The sequence below is a fragment of the Temnothorax nylanderi genome, unplaced genomic scaffold (assembly GCF_030848795.1).
Source record: "Temnothorax nylanderi isolate EJ_2023f unplaced genomic scaffold, tnyl_v1.0 TNYL_tig0362_pilon, whole genome shotgun sequence".
NCBI classification, from domain to species: Eukaryota; Metazoa; Arthropoda; class Insecta; order Hymenoptera; family Formicidae; genus Temnothorax; species Temnothorax nylanderi.
In genome coordinates, this window is record NW_027249424.1 from 7,177 (window position 1) to 25,069 (window position 17,893).

The 17,893-nt window shown below is 35.9% G+C and overlaps 2 protein-coding genes, 1 long non-coding RNA gene and 2 pseudogenes across 5 annotated transcripts; 2 read left to right on the forward strand and 3 right to left on the reverse strand.

The window, feature by feature from the left end:
* The first annotated feature begins 811 nt into the window (after positions 1-811).
* On the forward strand, positions 812-3,568 carry LOC139781786 (uncharacterized). Its single transcript, XR_011720680.1, has 2 exons — positions 812-1,760; positions 2,623-3,568. It is a non-coding gene; the product is annotated as an uncharacterized lncRNA (long non-coding RNA).
* On the reverse strand, positions 3,140-5,003 carry LOC139781782 (GTPase-activating protein and VPS9 domain-containing protein 1-like). Its single transcript, XM_071720680.1, has 5 exons — positions 4,867-5,003; positions 4,500-4,756; positions 4,188-4,399; positions 3,722-4,107; positions 3,140-3,652 (listed from the first exon to the last, which is right to left on the reverse strand). Exons 1-5 carry the CDS (start codon positions 4,915-4,917, stop codon positions 3,614-3,616), a joined length of 945 nt encoding a protein of 314 aa, XP_071576781.1. The 5' UTR covers positions 4,918-5,003; the 3' UTR covers positions 3,140-3,613.
* Positions 4,867-11,156, reverse strand: LOC139781779 (brefeldin A-inhibited guanine nucleotide-exchange protein 2-like; annotated as a pseudogene).
* Positions 11,157-11,589: 433 nt separating this feature from the next.
* LOC139781783 (putative nuclease HARBI1) lies at positions 11,590-14,352 on the forward strand (annotated as a pseudogene).
* Positions 14,089-17,812, reverse strand: LOC139781780 (uncharacterized). Of its 3 annotated transcripts, none has more exons than XM_071720679.1 (5): positions 16,033-17,812; positions 15,777-15,887; positions 15,468-15,598; positions 15,238-15,378; positions 14,089-15,155 (listed from the first exon to the last, which is right to left on the reverse strand). In XM_071720679.1, exons 1-5 carry the CDS (start codon positions 16,328-16,330, stop codon positions 14,805-14,807), a joined length of 1,032 nt encoding a protein of 343 aa, XP_071576780.1. In that variant the 5' UTR covers positions 16,331-17,812; the 3' UTR covers positions 14,089-14,804. The 3 variants fall into 3 exon arrangements, with proteins under 3 accessions (XP_071576780.1, XP_071576779.1, XP_071576778.1); XM_071720678.1 differs by having other exon boundaries at positions 15,477-15,610; positions 16,033-17,810; XM_071720677.1 differs by having other exon boundaries at positions 15,468-15,610; positions 16,033-17,809.
* Between the last annotated feature and the right edge of the window lie 81 nt (positions 17,813-17,893).

A 17,893-nucleotide genomic window follows, 5' to 3' on the forward strand; every position in this document is an offset into this window, starting at 1 on the left:
TATATGTATATTTCATTAAATGCATTAGACTCTCGCCTATAACATAAATATTGTAAACATCTCTAAAGTAGCGATGCTAAAGGTTATTTTGTGCGTGTGAGTCGATATGTATGTACATAACGTATATGGAACCTATGGGGCGCGCGCACATATATCAAAGATGTAGAGAGTACTGAAGGTACAGAGAAATTTCGCGGAAAATTAAAACACATTTCTAGACTGACATCAAAAATATAGTTTGAACTAGAGGAGACTACTGCATACATATTTCGCGCTTCAAAATATATACTTGCGTAAAATTTTAGCGGAATCAGTGAGCGATTCTAAACGTAAGTTATCGAACATTAAAGGATTTACTTTGAACAAAAAATATATAATTCATACTTCCATGACAAGTTGGTTATGATAGCGGCGTTAACGAGAACGGTAATAATCGGATGTAAAACCGCCGGTCCTGAAACACAGACCACTAACGCGAAGCCGAGAAGGGTCCCGGCCCATTGTTTCGCACGAGGTCCTTCTATTTTGCGATAAAATGGGCCAATCGCTACGGAGAGCAATAACAGTAGCACGTAAACGACATCATTCCACAACATCGTTATCCGAACGTAAACGAACGGGAAGAGAATTCACTGATTTTCACTGATATGAGCACCGAATGCACCGATAATGACTATTCAAGACCGACACATACTACAAACACACAGACTCTCTCTCTCTCTCTCTCTCTCTCTCTCTCTCTCTCTCTCTCTCTCTCCCTCCCCCTCTCCCTTTCCCCCTCCCCTCTACCTCTCCACTCTCTTGGCAATTAGGAATGTTCAGTGTAAAACTCGGGGCAGATGGCGCCATGGCGTTCTGTCCTGTCATGGCGGCGTCACTAACACTAACTCAATATACATGTGTGTGTTGGTGTATCTGTGAGCACATCCGTGAGATATAAGGTCTGTTTTCTGTTGCTGCACTGCTGAACTAGTGCACTCTAGTACACTAGTTCTGTACTAGAGTGCACTAGTTCAGCAGTGCAGCAACAGAAAACAGACCTTATATCTCACGGATGTGCTCACAGATACACCAACACACACATGTATATTGAGTTAGTGTTAGTGACGCCGCCAAGACAGGACAGAACGCCATGGCGCCATCTGCCCCGAGTTTTACACTGAACATTCCTAATTGAACAGCTTGGATAAAGTCCCTATAAAGGTGAGTTCTCATGGACAGTGAAATGCAGCAGCAGCGAATTCGTATGTATTTGGCCGGAAATGAACGTCTTTTTAAAGAATCTCTATATGAAATCGTTTGTATTTCGTATGAAGACTTTTGAAGTGCAATTGAAAAGGTTTGTGAGTTAGTCGTTTAATTGTAATTAATTATTTATTTTTACACCATGCATTTAGCCGAAATAGATAAATTAATAAAAGTTTTTATATGGAATCGTTTGTATTTTGTATGAAGAGTTATGAAGTGTGATTAAAAAGGTTTGTGAGTCACCCAAATAATTTTAATTAAATATTTATAAACTCGGTAATTAGCCGAAATATAGATTTTTAGTTATTCATGTTAAAAGAAGAAGGCGCTAGTGTTTCCGAAGGTCCGTCTGCAGTCAGAATTAATATAAACGTTTTAAAAATTATTTTATACTGAAATAAATAAATATACAAGGCAAAGATGCAGAATAAAGGCCATCGCACACAAAATTGCATAGGTTGGATAAGCATTAGCATAAGACCGCTGGACCAATGAGCATCTTATGTAAATTGGTAGCTATAAGCGATAGTTGCTAATTAAGGGCCAATTCCTTTTAGTGACACAAGTCGACACAAACATCGTTCTGTCCTTCTTGGCATTCAATGAATAACAAAGACAGAACGACACTTGTGTCGACTTGTGTCACTAATAGCGTTTTTCACTGGCAGAGCTGGTGCGCACTCAGTGCACATTAAAGCCGTCGTACACAAACCAACGTAAAGTATATGTTTAATATAAACGGATTAAATCATGAAATCCTCAATATTCTTTATTGCACTATTTGGTAAAATATGTACTGGGTATTTTATCAGTCAAAATATTTGCATTTTACTTTAAATATTAGACATTAAATCAGTGTACAACGGCTTTAATGTGCACTGAGTGCGCACCAGCTCTGCCAGTGAAAAACGCTATAAAAGGAATTGGCCTTAAGGGGATCCTGCAGCCGTATGATTTACCGACATTATCGTTTTTCGATGGATCTTTTAATTGGCTTTATAGAATTGCAAAAATCTTTTACAGAATTAAAGTCCACACAAAAATCTAGGGTAACAAACGCGATTTTACATCAAAAACACCAAAAAATTAACAATATTACTTATTTGGGCACATACGCAGCTGTCACCTGACGACAATATTTGCTTAAAACAAAAATTCTGCAGTTTATACATACATAATGTTTATCATCTGCCCTTGGGAAAACATGTAGGAATAATATCGTGCAAGCAGAAGTAAGATTCAATGCGTACAAAAAAAGATCCATCGAAAAATTATTTTAGTAATGCAAATACGGATGCAGAATGACAAGAAGAGCAGCAACAGTAGTTGCCGGATCTTGCGAGATCTTGTCACTCATATATTTCCATCTTGCAGAGGACCTCCATCTCAAACGCCCTGCCACAGCCCAAGAGCGACTCAAATGTCATTACCGCTGAGAAGTACTTCTTGCCATTTGAGTTAGCATGTCAGAGCAACCGGATTGTCCATTGCGTTCCATCTTGAATTTTTTTTTCAGTCGTTTATTAGGATTGCCCTGCTTTTAAATTGAGCGCTTTTAAATGTATTATTATTAAACTACTGTTATCGATATATTATTAGTAATTTAATATTAAAGCTTGACAGAGTGACGTAAACTAATTCGCTCATAGTATTAACAAGTATTATGCGTTCAAATTCTCGAAAGCTAGCTTCTTTACTATGCTCTCTCTTTATGTCGATCGATTCGGATAAAAATCTCCGAAGTCTTTCTTTCTCTCGCGATATTTCTGATACATAATCCTAGAGTAAAACTGTACAAAAGCTCTACGAAAGTGGCGATATTTTTCACGGATCTGGTTCGAGTCTCGGCTCTTGGGGAAGGTGCGCATGTAGAAAGAGTACGCCAACACAGTTTATCCTGCTAAATGGTTATCAATTCTCTATAAGTTCTGTATTGTTTACACATAAATTATAGAATATCTAAACGTTTCTTTTTTTTCGATGTCCTGTGAAATTGTACAATAGAGTTACAAATAAAGATAAAGCCACACTTTACGTATAATCTGATTCAGTCTTTGCTAATGTTACATAATAACGTGCGAAAGAACTAACAGTTAGACTATTTAAGAGGCTATTTAAGAATTTTAATCAAGATACTGGAAGTATAAAACTGTTCAGCTAGCTTTACACAAGATATTGGTCTTCTTCTTTATGAAATCATCAAATTATGATTATGATACATTTCTACATTATCACCAGCATCGAATCTAATCTTATTTATCGTGATACTCTTGAGAAACTGTTAATCCATTGTCTTAATAAACTCGATCGCGGCGCAGAACTGTGTATTGTTCCTCTCCCTCCAATCGATTCCCATAAAAGCTGTCTACATATTGAACAGTCGATACAACGACGGCGGATTAGTCTGAAATTAAGCACACGTTAACAATCACTCTTCTTGCTAAAATCACATATTCTCTTTTCAATCGCATACCTTGATTATGACATAGACCAGCACGGGAGTCAGATCGTCGGCAGCAGGTATGCCTCTTTCCGACGCCATGGAGAGGAGATTCATGATGGTAGTCGCGCAACGAAATACACACTGCAACTTATCCCTAGGAGTCTTATACGCCAATATCACAGCCAATTCAGCCTGCGCCCATGACCAGGGGCATTCATAATGATAAACCTTTGGAATGCGTAGGTCCTTGTGATTTGGAGTTACGACCTTCGCCAACTTTTTGATGTGACCGTGAAGAAGCTGGTCCCTATATATATCTCCATCTTCATTTAGATAGAGCGCATTGTGGTATACCCGTGCCATGACGGTTCTTTCCACCACGACTCTCGCCAAATCTAACTGGTTGGTGCTCGCCGCTGAAAGTAAGAAGTAAGTTCAGACGTCTCTGATCACTCCGCTAAGATCAATTGCGAGATAAATAATTATATTCATGTACATTGCCAGATCGGATCGTTGTCCATTTCTGCGTGGACCTTCCCTAGAAAATTATCCACGAGATCCTGTTTCTCGTCAGTTAGCGTAAGCTTTTTAAACTCTTCGCAGAAACGCAGGAGGAAAGCCTCCTTTTTTTCCAAAAATACCCTCACACAAACGGATACAAGATGATTATTGATAGCATCCCGATCGCACTTAACTCGCACGCATAATCTGGAAAATATTATTATTAAACGGTTAACATCTTACATTTAAACATCTCACATTTACTTATACATTACATACAAAGATGATATTTATATATAAACAGTACCTATCTAAGTGAGCTAATGTCGACAGCAATACCTGACGACATCTGATTAAATATGCGATATAAGGAGATCGTTTTTGATAATCCTCTCGAAGTGATTTGAAGAGCTTTCTACATCTATCGTCATTAAATAGACGCACGCAACGTAAAGTTTCATGAAGATGAGCTATTAATGCCCTATCCTGCAGGTTTATAGCTTCTGCCAATTGTAGTTGTAAAAACGCAACCAGTTCGTTTTCTTTCTGCGACCAACAATGTCTCTGTAATAAAATTTTATATGCGAATATTTGAACATTAAGTAATTAAGTAATCCATAAAAAAATTACACTTTGTTGTGTACGCCATGATTGAAAAATAATACAATAAATACCTCTGAAGTATTCCATGGAATCTGTTGAAGGTCAGCAGTGCTAAGTACCATACGTAATTTTCTTTTAGCATCCGCAAAAGCATAAGAGAGTTCTACATTATTCGGATCGATTGAAAGTCTTTCGTCTTCCACCTCTTTTGTACGGGACTGATTGCTTTCGACCGAGGCTGTATCGCTAGCTGCGCTTGGCTTTCTTCTGTATTTCGCTAATATATCATCGGTAGTATCTGAAATTAATCAAAAGAACAATTTATTACTGTCTAAAACTTGCAGGAAAACTTTTCCTTTTTTTTAGCATTACTTTCCGATTTATCTTCGATTCGATTCTGTATCCGCGCTCGTGAAGAGGCCGTTGTTAGGGTTACACTCGCAATAGCGACTGGCAAACTTTTCCATTAGTCGGTCGATCTTCTGTGCCTCGCCGGGCAGCCGAAAGCCCTCCAGGAAATACCTGAGTGCGGTTACTAGATCGCGTTCGGCAAAGTTCATCTGATCGATGTAATGGTACATTACCTGTGCAAACGGTATAACAAAATTAGTCATTATCTTAATTAATTAACAATAATTATCGCGCAATAATCATAACATGATTTAGAGTTGATCAACCATGGTCGCTATTTATGTCTATAATTAGTATAGTCTATTAATTTCAATTGTTCTCTCCTCGTCACCTGGTTATGTTTATGGTCGCCCAGAAAGTCTCCAATGGCGGTCTTGTCGAGGTGCAGCCACCTGGCCACGTCCTCCGGCGAGGTACCGAGCAGTCCTTGCTCCTGCAAGTACTGCACACCCTTGCCGGGCTTCCGGCTAAAGATCTCGATACCGGCCTCCCATAACTCTTTTTGTTGTTTCTGTACTTCATACTGCTCCGGCGAGTCCGGCACCTCCTTGTTGCCAGTCAGACTGGAGTTGGCCGACGAGAGGCTACCAGCGCTGCCGTAACGCGGTAGCGAGGTCTCTGGCATCGTATCCGGTGGATCTGACAATGGTTGCTGATCCGCTGGCACGCTGTGATTCACGTAAAGATCCCGACTCCACTCCACCATGCACTTCAGAATAGACACGAGGCACTCGAGACCACGGATGCGCATGGATTTCTCCTGAAAGAGCAAGACACTAATATTACAAACAAAACTTTATATTGGTTGTCTCGAAGAACATTCTCTGTTCCAAATAATACATCTATCCTGTCATCCTCTTTCTTATAACGCACCTGATTTGGCGATGCACCTAGCTCCAGAGCTTGACGACCTTGAGCGGCTTGAGCAATCTTAGAGAGATCATTGACGAGCCTCTCGAAGAGATTCGCTGCTGAGCGATCGCAATCATAGTTAACGTAGATGTCGACGACGCTCTGGGCATCCGCACAGATCCTCGTAAGCGCATGTATGACCATCCACTTGTGCTCGAAAGAGCTGCTAGAGGTCTAGAGGATGTTCATAAAGATCTCCTTGAAGAACACCTCAATCTGCATCTTGAGGTGCATCTTAAAACGGGCGAGCAGCGCCAGGAACAGTGCTAACGACAGCTCGAACACTTCCGGCACCGAAGACACGCCATTCTTCGACAGCGCGACACACAAGTACTGTTTAATGGCGATAACAAACTTCTCGTTAAAGCGCAATATTGGACCGGCATTCTGCAAGATTCCCAGAAGTAACTGAAACGACAAGATCTTGGAAGGGAGCTCGTGCGATCTTGGATCGGGAGTGCCGTCCGGCAGCGGTTTCATAGAGAGCTTGCAGAGAGCGCGAAACACTAGGACTGCATCCTTTTGCAGCACATGGGTGAATTTCGCAGTTATCATGTTGTCATTCTCAGCAGCCGCCTCGTCACCGTTGTCCTCCGGACTGCCGTTCTCCAAACTGACTTCCTCTTCCAATGGCACCACAGATTTTACTACATCATCAAGAATACTCTTGACAATTGTTTGAGAATCAATGTTATCATTACTAGGAGCATTCTCTGGACTTAGCTCGGCTTCAGTTTCGCCGTTTGCTATGACAGAACCCTTTTGCTGATGTTCCCCATCAAGCCTCACGTTCTCTTCCTCCGCCTGAGTCTCCATTCGCGCGAAGATCACGTTGATCATCTGCGTGAGAGTCGCATCCCTTATGAAAAAGTAGTACTGGTTTTAATACTGGAAAAAGTATTGGTGAAAGTACTGGAGACATAAGTATTCAAAGTACTACTAAATTCGACCATACTGACTTCGTCAGTACTCCTTCCCAGTACTCATCCAATACTCATTCAGTACTCCCCCAGTACTCCCACCAGTACTCCCTCCAGTACTCTTTTAGTATTTATCAAATAATCGTGAGATACTAACGTATGGTACAGGCGCAGTAGGGGAGAGTAGGCACCCTTGAACCACGTTTTTTCAAATCACATTAAAAATGTGAATTTAAAAATTTTAATAACTTCATTATAATATAAATAAGACTATTCGATGTTTAATATAATAAACTTTGTTTGTAAATGATTTAAGAAGTAAATTTTCAGAAATATTTTGCGAAAATAATGATATTTCGAAATGCTGCGTTTGTCACAGTGGACCCCATGCGTGGGGTCGATTGAGCCATAGCGTAGAGTACATAGGGATTGCTTGTACTACTTTTTCGTAAGGGATGGGCTGTTATTTGATTCACCAGGTTGCGCGACGCCAAGTAAACGTTGTAAACAGTACGAATTGTTAACAGTACTGTACCCTCGTGTACCTCCACATGCTGGCTTGTCATTACAGTCAGCAAAGCTTTAATAATCTGCAGCTGCACACCCTCATCGGTCTGTGGACCGTTGAAGCAACCGCAAATTGTCTCGACAATGCGCACAATCAGCAGCTTGTTAGGCTCCGTTGAATCAGGCACATTGTCAGTGAGATGGCCATATGCGATTAACTTATGCAGGCAGTCCAGTGCTGTGTCACCACAATCCGCGGTGACTTGCTCTGACATGCTAACTCAAATGGCAAGAAGTACTTCTCAGCGGTAATGACATTTGAGTCGCTCTTGGGCTATGGCAGGGCATTTGAGATAACCTCTTCACCCTGCACAGCTGGTACATCTTTGATCTCGTTACGGAGGTCCTCTGCAAGATGGAAATATATGAGTGACAAACTTAATTAGCAACTATCGCTTATAGCTACAGGCTTATAGCCTGTATATTTATTTATTTCAGTATAAAATAATTTTTAAAACGTTTATATTAATTCTGACTGCAGACGGACCTTCGGGAACACTAGCGCCTTCTTCTTTTAACATGAATAACTAAAAATCTATATTTCGGCCAATTACCGAGTTTATAAATATTTAATTAAAATTATCTGGGTGACTCACAAACCTTTTTAATCACACTTCATAACTCTTCATACAAAATACAAACGATTCCATATAAAAACTTTTATTAATTTATCTATTTCGGCTAAATGCATGGTGTAAAAATAAATAATTAATTACATGTAAACGAATGACTCACAAACCTTTTCAATTGCACTTCAAAAGTCTTCATACGAAATACAAACGATTTCATATAGAGATTCTTTAAAAAGACGTTCATTTCCGGCTAAATACATACGAATGATTTTCTGCCGATGTTAAGGCCCGTATTCATAGCCAGTTTTATAGATGTTAGCCTTAAATTGATAGAAATAAACCTTAAGTCGTAGGCAAATAAACCAATCTTCGATTACTTTAATGTGAGATAATTTTTCGTTTTTTTTCGTTTTTAAGACTAATAATAAACCAACAAACGCTAAAATTAGACCAACAATCATCAGCAAACGATTACGCATCAATTAGGTTTTTTTTAAATTAAAAATAAAATTTTTCCGGCTAACTTAAGGCTAATTTTTCTTTTTTAATTTAAACAAAAATTAAGAACCAACAAACGTTGTAATTAGGCCAACAATCACCAACAAACGACCAACAAACGATTAAAAAAAAAAAAAATTAATAAAGTCGAAGTTGACCGGCTAACTTACGGGAGGTTGATATGACATCGAATTCATAATGCGATTTCGAATAAGTAAAAGATCTGTGTTATCAGTGTTACAACACATAAGGGAAGAATTAGAATTTGCAACAAATATCCCAGTAAACAATTTGTCAGCAAATTGTAACCAATTTGACACCAAATACGCGCAAAACTTGTCGACAAATTCGGTGCGATCTGTGTCTGCAATACGCTTGTGTTTTGCTAGCAAAGCTTGTGTACATGACTTGACACCAAATTGACGCCAAATATCGAGCAAAACAGGACAGCAAAAGTTCAACGGCAAATTTGCGCCATATTGTGAACAAGGCTTGCCAACAAAAGCTCGACAGCAAATTTGTGCCAAATTGCGAGCAAACCTTGACAAAAGAACTTGACGCCAAATTGACACCAAATACCGAGCAAAGCTTGCCAGCAATCTAACAGCAAATTGTTGACAAATTGCTATCAAAGTTTGTTGACAAAACCCGACGCCAAATTGATATCAAATATCAAACAAGATTTGAGAACAATACTTAACAGCAAATTGGCACCAAATACAGAGCAAATCTTGATGACACAGCTTGACGCCAAATTGCAGCAAGCCTTGTTACGTAGCCATTAATAAATACTAAAATATATTTTTTTAGGGAAAATTAAAAGCATTAAATTATAAAAAGCATATAATTTTTTATTGATTTACAATAAATTATTTTATACATATGTTAAAAGAAATCTTTATATTTATAAAACATTATAAGACATTTATAAAATCTAACGGTGGCAATAAAATAATTAATTATATATTAATTACAGTAAATGTTATACAATGTGAATTTACTGACATATGCAAACATTTAACTTTGTCAACAGCACATACAATATTTGTAAACACTCGAGAATCTTATATAATGCCTGGAACACATACTCCGTGCGCAGATAATGCATTGGCCGGTATAAGAAGGATTTATAGAATCTTACTGAAAACACGAGTATAATTTCTATGAAAATGCATCTAAAACAATATTCTTATAAGCCTAATACTACTAACTTTCCTTTCTTTAATCATACAATAATAACTACCGTGCATATTTAAACAACTAGTTCAAACTTGAAACACGATTTATTATTTGCAAGAATGCAAAATTGAAATAAACAAATGTTCACAATGTGCATAGTTCGTCGATTACGATGGAATAATGCAGTACTGTTGTCAGAAAGAAATAACAAAAGAATAATATACATCATTTAGGTGCAAGCAACCGAAGTGAATTTTGTAGTGTTTGATGTAATAGAAATTAATATACAGCAGAAAAAAACTGTTCAAACAAAACTTTTAAACCGTTCAAACAAAACTTTTAAACTATTCAAACAAAACTTTAAACTTTTACAGATAAAAAAATACACGATATTTCATCAACAGTTCCAAGATTATTTTGAGAAATATTTTAATCAAAGAAAGAATATGTAAAATTTTTAATATTGCAAGAATATGATAGTTATAAAACTAAAGCATTTCCCTTGTATTTTAAATTGTTTTAAATTGTTTCTATTTCAAACTAATATTACAATTTTGCCTTAATCAGATTCAAACGGCAAGTAGAATGAAACATTTTATTACATAATATTACATGTTCTTTATACTCTTATAACTCTTCTGTAAGACTATAAGAGTATAACTCTTTATACTCTTATAACTCTTCTTTATAACTCTTGTTTTCACGAAACATTTCGAATATTTTTTATTCTCATCACTATTCTCGCAGTTTTCAGAATTATCATCGTTGTCATTTGAATGAGCCTCGTTATTGTTGCCGGTGTGTCTGTTAATGTTAAATATATCTCTATAATTATCGTTATTTTCGAAATCAAAGTGTTCAGAGTACTCAAAATGATCAGAATTATTAGAAAATTCAGAATGGTGAGGAAGTTCAGAATGATGAAAAAGTTAAGAATAATGAGAAAGTTCAGATTCTTTTTGATTATGAAGAAAATCTGGTATTACGGAACTTTGGCTTTTAACGGAAGCATGTGCTTGCTGAATATGCGACTGATCGAATTCAATTAAAGAATCTGTTGAATTGAGTTCTTCTACAACTTCAACATTCACTTTCTGTCTTTTAACTTTCTTAGAAAGCTTATGAAACGTTGTTTTTTGGCATGTTCTAAAATAAACTGCAAATAAATTTAAATGTTATGTTTACATAAAATACATAGATTTCAAAATATATATTATCTTTACTTTTTAAAAACATTTATTTTTTCAGATTTTCTACTGCACAATCACTATAACAAATGGAATGTTAATGGAAAAAAATATAACTAAATTAATTAAACTAACAGTACAAAATAAACTTATAGGATGGAAGGCTGGCTGATTTTCTCGAGTTATAAAAAGGTCATCAATTTAAATTTAAAAACAAAATCTCGTTTAATTAAATAAATTTTAAATACAATTAACGTTTTACGTTTCGACTTTATATACTTAGTCTTCTTCAGAAACCTGATACATAAGAGATAATACATAAAAAATAATTAAAAAATAAAAAGAAATAAAATTGCTACAGATAAAAAGATAGAGAACAAAGCCGCATACTTTGGACTGACTTGCCAGAAATGTAGCTAAGATCTACATTATGACATAGTATAGACCTTAGCCACAATTAATGTATATACGAGTTGTCAAAAATAGAATGAAATAAGTCAAGTAATAAAATTGTTACTATTATCTATACTGTTGTTATTATTATCAAACGATATTATTTATTATTTGACAGTGTAAAATTGTAATGCATATATTAAAATTACATTAGGGCTAGAATATAAACCAGACCCACAAGAATGAGAGCAATTCCAAGATCTCAAGACGAGAATTAACCAGATCTTACAGGGCGGAATTAAGGAGTCTGGATTACTGATTGAAATCAAAGTAAGAAAAGAAAAGAAAAAAAAAGAAAAGAAAAGAGAGGGGGGCCTCTGCTTTTGTCTACGAGATCAATTCTAGGGCTAGAATATAAACCAGAGCCACAAGAATGAGAGCAATTCCAGATCTTAAGACGAGAATTAACCTTGCAGAGCCCCTTGTACTACCACGATCAATGTCGATCTTCCAATATGGCGTCCCAAATGAGAATATCGGAAGGGCCCTGCTCGCTGGACCGGACTCCTCGCCTCAATCCTCCCTCAAGCTCTCCTTTTCCTGGCGGTGAGCTCTCCTTGGGAAGTCAAATCTCGCTCGGTTGGTCTCCAGAATACGTGCCGCTTAGCTCAATCAGTTACGAAAGAAGGAAAACGTACTCGTCTCGTTCGAAGAAACGCAGCAAGAGCGGCCATGACACTGAACAAGAGCGAGGAAGGAGGTGGGGGCGCGTTGAAAGTGGCGACTCACGTGTCGCGCCATCTGAATGAAACGCCCTAAACATCGCTTGGTATTTGGCGTCAATTTGTTCTTAAGTTTTGTTACCAAAATTTGCTCAATATTTGGCATCAATTTGGCGTTAGGTTTAGTCAACAAACTTTAACAGCAATTTGGTGCCAATTTGTTATCAGGTACTACTAAGCTTTGCTCGATATTTGGTATCAATTTGGCGTCAATTGTGTACGCATGTTTTGATACGTATTTGCTAGCAGTTTGTCGACAACATTTGATAAAACAAATTTTGATGCAAATTTGTACCATTTCTGAAACCAAAATTTGTAGCAAGTATTTGGCATTATTTGTTCGAACAGATTTGGCTATCTGGGTAAGTAAGTAGAAACTATTTTATAATTGTAAATATAAATTCTAGTAAACGTAAAGGTAATACAATAATTTCTTTTTAGAAATAAAGCGATATCTCCCATGATACAATTGTTATTGACGCTTCGTGTATATGCCACTGGATCATTTCTCATATCTGCTGGAGATTTCTCAGGTGTGAGCACAACTTCAGCACATTATATCGTACACAGAGTCAGTAGAGCCATTGCTAGATTACGACCTCTTTATATTCATTTTCCAAACACGGAAGAAGAAATAAGAAAGGAACAACAACAATTCTATAAAATTGCGCGTTTCCCAAGAGTGATAGGATGTATAGATTGCACACATATCCGTGTCCAATCATTTGGTAAATTGTTGCTATATAAGATACTATTATATTATTTACATTGATTTGCCTACTATACATATAATTATTACTACATGTTCTTTTATTTTGATTATTGTAGGTGGAGAAGATGCTGAGTTATTTCGTAATAGAAAAGGATACTTTTCCATAAATACGCAAGCAACATGTAACAGCAATTTACAAATAACAGATATAGTTGCTCGTTGGCAAGGTTCTGTGCACGATAGCACAATTTTTAATAATAGTCGCTTGAGAGCAAATTTTGAGAATGCCGCATATGGTAACGGTTTTTTGTTAGGAGATTCCGCATATCCTTCGAAACGGTATCTTCTAACTCCACTGATAACGCCACAAACTGCTGCAGAACGACTCTATAATGAATCACATATTCGTACCCGCAATATAATAGAACGTCTATTTGGTGTTTGGAAAAGAATTCAAGATTTCCAATTCTAGCATTGGGAATGCGATATCACTTACAAAGAGTCATGCCTATTATTATTGCAACAGCAGTGCTTCACAATATTGCTAGACAAAATAATGACCCACAACCAGATGACGATCCAAATTTAGATTTACCATGGGATCATATGCTAGGCGAATGCAACATTAACCAGAGAATCAATAATGACGAAGTTGCTGGTGCAACAGTAAGAACAGAACTGATTCATACTTATTTTGCTAAGTATGTTTGTTTACAAATATTTTCATATAGTATATTAAAATTTTGTATTTTTAGTAGATTGTATGTGTATGTGTGTGTTCGCACGCTGATGTATGGACGTGTGTGCATAAATTATATAATTCAAAAGTTTTAACTTTACCCTATATAAATTATAATAATTCTATAAAATATCTCTATTATTATAAGAAATATATTTTTTCCAGCATTAGAGTATAATAAAGTGAGGAAACCATACATCTACCCTGAAACGTTTCACAATTAACACACATGAATGAAAGACATCTAAAAAGTCAAAGAAACTTTCTATCCTTTTGCATATGTGTGGAGTATAAACTGCATAAGGATATCGAACAGGAAATGCGAAAACCTAAAAATATATTTAGATATTTAGTGATATATTTGTCTCATTTCTGTTTTATTTTTATGTGCATATTAAGAAAATTCCAAATTTAAACAATATTGATGTTTGTAACACTTTTTTTATTTGAATAAGATACAGTTTAAAGTTACATTGCACATATTATATATTATATACGTTTTTTACTTATACATAATAAAAAGTATATTATCAAGAAAATATCTTCCTCCTCTCTGTCTCTCTCTCTAAGCACTCATGTATTATTTTATAAATACTTTGTATTACACTGAACAAAAATAATAAAACTAATATATTATTTTGCAGTAAGAACAAAACATAAATTAAACTTCTTGTAAAAAAAGAAACAGTTCTTATATATGTAACATCACTTTGTATTAGACTGATCGAACAAAAATAAAATCAATATATTATTTAGAAGTAAGAACAAAACATAAATTAAATTAACTTATTTTCACTTTTAATATATTTTATAGCTTCTTTATATCATCAGTCTTTCTGATCAGTCAGAATAAAATAAAAAGGAGTAGTAATAATCGACTCTGACTGGCAATATATGAATTTTATTATTTCACGACGTTTCGACCGTCACTTTCGGTCCTTATCAAGTGTTCTATCTCTTACAAACAATTCAGTCCTGGCATTGTGCCAACAATCCAAAAGTCAAGAAAAGTTTGCGCGTCATATGTAAAGGACGTAGTATGTGTGGGAAAAGCATGTCAGCAGCCCACGGTTGACAAAGGCACACTGATGTCAACCGTGTGCTGCTGACATGCTTTTCCCACACATACTACGTCCTTTACATATGACGCGCAAACTTTTCTTGACTTTTGGATTGTTGGCACAATGCCAGGACTGAATTGTTTGTAAGAGATAGAACACTTGATAAGGACCGAAAGTGACGGTCGAAACGTCGTGAGATAATAAAATTCATATATTGCCAGTCAGAGTCGATTATTACTACTCCTTTTTGTCTAATAAGTTTTCTAGATTTATATTGATCATTTAAAACATTGGTTTTTACTTGAAGTGGAGTACTTATTTTTCGTTTTAATATTTGTACTGCGGATGTGTTCTGTACATCTTGCTTTTCTGGTTTTTGTATATTGCTCTTCTTAAGAGAGTGTTGTTTATTATTCTCTCTCATAAACTGCAACAAAAAGGTAAATAAATACAAAGTTAAATAATGTAACGTACACTTCTATGCACATAAAAATTTTGTTCAGACTTACAACCGGGCTATTTCCGTTAACATCTGATACACTATCGTTTCCAATTATGTTATTTTCCTTATCGTAGTTTGTCATTTCATGTCCATCTGATACATTATCAAATGAATTTTGTCTCATAGCACCAGCATTTTCTTGTAAGTACTACAAATTCATATTAATTTGTATTTAATACATTTGAACAACATATATATATATATATAGTATACATTATAATATATTTTAATATTTACATCTCTTACATGTAGAACATCATCTTGATCATTGTCATCAACTGGAAGCCATTCGTCCATTTCAATAGAATCTGATAACGTCTCGCATGAATTTGTCTTTGTAGGTATCTTGCATGCATTTGTACTTTGATCTGTATAAACATCTGTATAATATATACATAAATATAATTTAAAATATTCTCAGCTTTTTCACATATATTACTAGCTAGCAAAAGTTACAATATCTTTCATTTTAATGAGCTTTAAAATAAGAAAGAATCGTAACATCCGCTTTATACTGTGCATATATTTTATACGTATATATTTTACCTTCTATAGCATCACAATCATAAGTACTTTTAATGCCTTCAACAGAAGGTTTAATAATGTCTCGTACACGTTCCATCACTACATCTGATTGGGATTCACAAGGTCCTCCACCTAGTTTTTCAATCATAACTTACTTATTACAATATACAGTATTACTTATAAACAATTATATACTTCTACAAATTATGAAATAATTACTTTGATATGTAATATCTCTATAGTTTTACACCAAAATATCAACCAACATTTTACTTACCTGTTTTATATAATTTTATCCTTTCATCAGCGAAAAATTTTCGTGTCTTTTTTTTAAGATTCTCCCAACAACTTTTGAGGACTTCCGCACTTCTAAATTCAGTTGAAGAAGATGTACTATTGTAATTATTTTCTATTATCTTCCAACACTTTTCTTTATCTTTTGAGGTTATTCCGTCAGTTCTTTTATTTTCTATTATATTTTTATACTTTAATACTATTTCTGTTAAAATTAGTTTTTCCTTTTCGGAAAAATTTTGGGCACGTTTCCGTTGCATACTTAATTTTGCTTCATTCATTTTTATTAATTATACACTTCTTCGTTTGACAATATATGATTCTCCTAATAATCCTAAACCACAGTAATCACAGTTCCGTTAGAACGATTATTGGACCAATCAACGTTCTACATTCTAATGCTTTCTGAGTTATATCAAACATGCTATAAGTTTAACTAAACGTTCCAGATAGTTTACTCGTAGAAACCAATCAATATTAAACTGAAAGTTAATTTTAACCAAAGTTTCACTAAACCGTAGTTAACCACAAGTTGGTAGAAACGGGCTAAGGTGATATATGCTGGAGCCGTCTGTATAACCGACAAAATTACCATTTTCTATGTTATCGACTATATCTGTCCTTGTATAGACAAAGATATAGACAAGGATAGCACGCTACATTGCACGCACCATACGCACGATACACATCGATATCATACTTTTATATTACGCTTCCAAAACTTGATTTGGGGGGTTTATCGATGTTTTTATTGTTGTGCAATTCAGGGGAACTTGTTTTCGCGTTTGTACCAATGGTATATCTCTTATATGAAATACATCTTGTGACGAGCTGACAGCTCACCGCAACTCGAGACGCCATATTGGGAAGAGTAGGATAAGGAAATCTGTACTTTCGTAATTTTTTCTTGTTTTTTATATAAAATCGGAGTTCCCCTAAATCATTAATGTATGTATTGCAATTCTGGAGAAGGATTTTTAATTCTGTCAAATTAATACGACGCTACGTTCCGACAAAAAATGCCGGTAAAACAGACGGCTCCAGCATCACCTTAAGTAATATCTTAAGATGTTAATACGGCTCTGTGATTGGTTAATGACATCTTAAGATTGTACTTAAGATGGTCTTAAATATAAGAACCGACTATGAATACCGGCCTAAGAGCCAAAGCACATAAAGCTGGATTCAGACAGGACGCGTCAAGCGTCAAGCGTCAAGCGTCAAGCGTCAAGCGTCAAGCGTCAAGCGTCAAGCGTCAAGCGTCAAGCGTCAAGCAGCGAGCAGCAACCCAATCAGCGAGGAAATATCAGGGTAGCGATCATGTAACTTTTTCCCTAGAGCGAAAACGTGAAAAGTGAAAAGTTTCATGTAACTATCTCTTTCTATTGGTGTTGAATAGAAAGAGATAAACTTTTCACTTTTCACGTTTCCGTCCTAGGGGAAAAGATACATGATTGATCCCCAGCGTCGAGCGTCATCGTGAAAATGTACCTTTAACCTAAAGAAGAAGAAGAAGAAGAAGAAGAAGAAGGGGGCTGTAGTCGCATTCTAATTGGTTTCGCCATTTTGTTACAAAAGATTGATTGAGCCAATGCGCGTGAGTCTACTCAGTGGCCAGACTCTTATATAGGGACTCTAGAAATTCTGTGCCTATTGCCTGTTACCAACCATTCATAAGCATTTGAATTTTTTAGGTTGTAATTAACGATTTTTTGGTTATTTCCTGTTCCTATTGCCTGTTGCCTGCTGTTGCCACCTCTATGAAGTTAGCCGGACAACTTCAACGTAACGAACTTTCATTAATTGGTATCGATTGGTGGTCGTTTGGTGGTCTTTGGTAGTCT